Source organism: Osmerus mordax, chromosome 11, assembly GCF_038355195.1.
Source record: "Osmerus mordax isolate fOsmMor3 chromosome 11, fOsmMor3.pri, whole genome shotgun sequence".
NCBI classification, from domain to species: domain Eukaryota; kingdom Metazoa; phylum Chordata; class Actinopteri; order Osmeriformes; family Osmeridae; genus Osmerus; species Osmerus mordax.
Window position 1 is genome coordinate 16,915,217 of NC_090060.1, and position 4,961 is coordinate 16,920,177.

A 4,961-nucleotide genomic window follows, 5' to 3' on the forward strand; every position below is an offset into this window, starting at 1 on the left:
AACCACACAAGATTCAGACATATGTACCTGACAGGAGGCGTCCTGTGGCAGATAGACACTCTGGAGAGCGGACTCACCCGTGCTGCAGGTGGCTCCTGTGTAGCCTGGCGGGCACTGGCAGGACCCTGTCTGAGGGTCACAGCGCCCTCCGTTGGTACACCTGCACCGGGACTTACACCCCAGCCCGTACGTCCCCGCTCGACACTCTGGTGAGGAGTGGGAGAGGGAGGGAGGGAGGGAGGGAGGGAGGGAGGGAGGGAGGGAGGGAGGGAGGGAGGGAGGGAGGGAGGGAGGGAGGGAGGGAGGGAGGGAGGGAGGGAGGGAGGGAGGGAGGGAGATGGAGATGGAGAGATGGAGAGATGGAGAGAGAGAGAGAGAGAGAGAGAGAGAGATGGAGAGGGAGGGAGAGAAAGAGATAGAGAGAGAGAGGAGAGAGAGAGAGAGAGAGAGAGGGAGGGAGATTTAAAGAGAGTGTACATTCGGTCAATTCTGAGCCTCAGTGTTCACAGCTGTCAACTTGAGCCAAAATACCCCCCAAAAAATGCTTACTCAGCTCACAGCGGTTTCCGTAGTAACCAGGTATGCAGGTACACGTCCCGGTGGCAGGATGGCACCGCTGGCGCCTCCCGGGGCACTGGCAGGCCTGGCTGCAGCCCGGGCCGAACGTGCCGGGGGGGCACCCTGCAGGGACAACACACAGGGGGGGTTGGACCACACTCCAGACTCACGCCATAGCATTCTGCATGCCAAAACAGCTCTCATCCACACAGCGGGCAGCATTCTGCATGCCAAAACCGCTCTCATCCACATAGAGAAGGACAGGTATCACTCAGCGGAAGGTCACTGACTGCGGGTCAAGAGGTCACAGGTTTGAATCCGTTTCTGAATGTCACTTTGGGCAAAAACTAAATGAATCCATTGTTACTCTTATGAACTAGCTTGACCTCAGGCAGTTTGAAGCAGTTCCCTGGCCTTACCTCGGGCAGTTTGCAGCAGTGCCCTGGCCTTACCTTGGGCAGTTTGCAGCAGTGCCCTGGCCCTACCTCAGGCAGTTTGCAGCAGTGCCCTGGCCCTACCTTGGGCAGTTTGCAGCAGTGCCCTGGCCCTACCTCAGGCAGTTTGCAGCAGTGCCCTGGCCCTACCTTGGGCAGTTTGCAGCAGTGCCCTGGCCCTACCTTGGGCAGTTTGCAGCAGTGCCCTGGCCTTACCTTGGGCAGTTTGCAGCAGTGCCCTGGCCTTACCTTGGGCAGTTTGCAGCAGTGCCCTGGCCTTACCTCGGGCAGTTTGCAGCAGTGCCCTGGCCCTACCTCAGGCAGTTTGCAGCAGTGCCCTGGCCCTACCTTGGGCAGTTTGCAGCAGTGCCCTGGCCCTACCTTGGGCAGTTTGCAGCAGTGCCCTGGCCCTACCTCAGGCAGTTTGCAGCAGTGCCCTGGCCCTACCTTGGGCAGTTTGCAGCAGTGCCCTGGCCCTACCTTGGGCAGTTTGCAGCAGTGCCCTGGCCTTACCTTGGGCAGTTTGCAGCAGTGCCCTGGCCTTACCTCGGGCAGTTTGCAGCAGTGCCACAGATTAAAACAGACTCCAGACTCAAAAGGCTATTACACGGCTGTCATTATCCATGTCTGTGTTCCAAAAGCCCTTATCCGTTGAGGAGACAAAAACAATGTCTCCAGTTTTTCTTGGCAATCTGAGTGTAATGTTTATCAGATGTCTGATGAGGGAGGGCGGGGGGAGCAAGGGTGGGGGAGAGTGAGAGGGAGGGGGACGGAGTAAGGGTAGGGAGGGGGAGAGGGAGAGCGGGTGGAGTAAGGGTAAGGAGGGGGAGAGGGAGAGCGGGTGGAGTAAGGGTGGGGGAGAGGGAGGGGGGGGATGAAGTCAGTGATGACCTTCACTTAGCCACACACACACACACACCTTCCTGTCCGATGGCTAGGATGCTGCCCAGCCTGGTTACAGACACACACACACACACACACACCTTCCTGTCCGATGGCTAGGATGCTGCCCAGCCTGGTTACAGACACACACACACACACACAGACTAGGAAAATAAATCATTTACCTACGACCCTTCTTATTACAGTTGTAAAAAATCTATGTTGGTCCATCGCCAATCGTTTATTACAACAGTTCACACCCTATTGGCACCTGGCCCTGGTCCACCCTGTCACACAGCTGTCCTGTGGCCAGTCACACGCTCAAACCCCCTGGTCCAGCTGCAGTTCTCTCCAAAGACACACTGGACCGCCTTCACTCACACGCACGCACACACACACGCACACGCACACAGTTATCTCCTTGGCCTGGTGGCAGGATATGGTCACGTACGTGTGCGTGTGTGCATTTTTAGAGCGCTATCAGTACATCTAATGACGAATGTCTAGAATGACATTTGAGTCAAATTGAGAGCGAGGGAAACCACCTAATGACAGAACTGTGTCATTAAGCTGCGCTTGTGGCTTTTTGCTGACTCGGCCCCTGGTAATCAAGACCACAAACTCTGCTCTGGGAGGGAGGAGCTTTCAATAACCCTCCTGAATGACAGACTTTGAGCTTTAGAGGGCATTTCACAAGGTTCATTAAACAAGAGCATGAAGCTAAGATGAAACTTCTCATGAGAGAAGTACCGAGGGAGCTTTACGGCTAACTTCTGACATACTTCCCCCACAAACACGTGTGGATGCATTTATCCAGATTCTAACCCTATTAACGCTCTGAGCCGGGGGGCTTTCTACAGCCCCCCCTTACCCATCCCTAAAAAAGGATTGGCGATGTATCATTACAGACATAATTGTTCACAAACACATTGCAGTTGTATTTAGGGCAGAATGCCGTGATGGGCTACAGACAGGCTCCCTCACACCCCGTTTTAATGATGTGGGCTCTGTACCCAGAATGCAGTGCGGCCCCGCCCAGCCAGGGGAGCTTAAGCAGGCTCCTGTGATGTGGTGACAGTGGGCAACGTTCCTCCACTCGCACATCTGGCCACAGTCAAGCCCATAAAAGACGCCCGGGCACACTGCAAGCCAAGATGAAACATCCTCTGGTTACCACTGGCAGATTTACAAAAGAGGAAAAGGGTTAGTGCCAACTTTCTTTTCTCCTGGCTCCCTCTCCGTGTCTTACCATCCTCAAATACAGCATGGCATGGCGGAGGCTTGTCTTGGGTGTTCGCGTTGGAGGAGTGAGCTCATGTCAAACATGTGCAGGGTGTCTGTGGCACATGAAAGCTACTGTCAGACCTGGTGATCAGAACACCTGCTGGGTCCTGCGCTCGGCTGTCAGGATCAGGAAGCCAGGAGCAAACACACGGCTAGGTTACAGCGCTCTGCTTCACGCACGCCGCCACCGCCTCTCACCACGTCGGTGCTCTGGGCCCGCGTCTGGTTCCTATTGACTGGGAGGTTAGCTAGAGCCAGACTGTCCAGAGTGTGTTTGTTGGTGTGCATGTGACGGTTTGTGTGCATTCAACAGCCACTCAGGGTGTTTGGTAAACAGAACGTGTTCTCTCCTTGTTTGCTTTTGCACTGGGTGTAAACACTGTCTATACACATGGCTGGCCTAGAACAGGACAGAACCACCGTGTTTATTCTCACATTCTGCTGATTGCTCAATTTGACAATAAAAGACAGTAAGATCACAGACCAGACGAATGGTTGTGATTTACAAAACAAGCTGGGCATCACGGCTGTCATCATTAGAGAAACGCTTTTCTGGCCTGCCAGAGTCTGTGATTGATTGACAGCTAGCTGACCAGCACCCTCCTGCTCAGCTCTCGTGTCTAGCTGCACGTCTGGAAGCGGTTATGGCACCAGTTGGTGCCCTGTCCCTACATTCCTGTGTCTCGAATGGGCAGTGGGCCAAACCATTCCTTTCATATCCATCCTGCATTACCTGTAAACACAGAGACTCTGTTCTCTTCATTGACCCAGTTTTTTTTTTTGGGCCCATTCGGATATATTAGGTCCTCATTTGTGGTGGCTTGGTTGCTGAATTGGCCAGTTGGATTCTACCGTCTCATAACAGTTGGTTTTATTGTACATTTTCAATCCATGGGTCTAAGATGACCACACACCACTGGTGGTATTTGGTTAACCGTGTCTCCTGAATGCCTCCAGTTCCAACGCTGTAACGTACAGTATGTGTCGATCATACATTCATGAAGGAGGTGGAACTATATATCCCCCTTGTCATGACCTCTTCGTACAAGCAGAGGGCTCCACCGTGACTAGGACATGTAACACTCTCCCAGACAGAGCTGAGAGGAAGGTCCGAGAGCTGTGTGTGTTTATAATAGAGAGAGAGATAGAGAGACACAGAGAGAGAGAGAGAGAGAGAGAGAGAGAGAGAGAGACAGACAGAGAGACAGACAGAGAGACAGAGAGAGAGAGAGAGACAGAGAGAGAGAGAGAGAGAGAGAGAGAGAGAGAGAGAGAGAGAGAGAGAGAGAGAGAGAGACAGAGAGAGACAGAGAGAGACAGAGAGAGACAGAGAGAGAGAGAGAGAGAGAGAGAGAGAGAGAGAGAGAGAGAGAGAGAGAGAGAGAGAGAATGGGGGATCTCTATGAGTACTGAGTAGGAATGTGTAGACAGTCAGGTATCTTACTCTCGTCACAGAAGGTCCCGTTCCAGCCCTCTGCACACCGGCAGGCTCCGCTCACATGGTCACAGCCAGCCTGGTTCTGACACTGACACAGCGAGGAACACCCTGGCCCGTATCTCCCCTCCAAGCACTCTGACAGGGAGGGACAGGAGACCACATCAAACACACCCATTAATAATCAACAGTGCTGGAAACAGTGTGTGAAAGAGGTGACCAAAACATTTAGGGGTGACAATGTGTTGCTAACTTTGTGTTGTAATTACACTGCATGTCCAGTAGATGGTAGTATAGCCACAGAGAGTGAAGCGCATGTCTTAGTGTGCAGGCAGTGTTCCCCAGTGAAGCCAGATTCACACACACAC

General features: G+C 53.3%; 1 protein-coding gene across 1 annotated transcript in view; it reads right to left on the bottom strand.

Annotated features, from left to right (window-relative positions):
* The window catches only part of egfem1 (EGF-like and EMI domain containing 1), a 78,801-nt gene that overhangs the window by 4,482 nt on the left and 69,358 nt on the right, over positions 1-4,961 (bottom strand). The window contains 5 exon segments of the mRNA XM_067245692.1: positions 78-206; positions 550-681; positions 2,888-3,016; positions 4,603-4,729; positions 4,895-4,961. The exon segment at positions 4,895-4,961 is cut by the window's right edge and continues 3 nt beyond it. Coding sequence (XP_067101793.1) covers positions 78-206; positions 550-681; positions 2,888-3,016; positions 4,603-4,729; positions 4,895-4,961 — 584 coding nt within the window.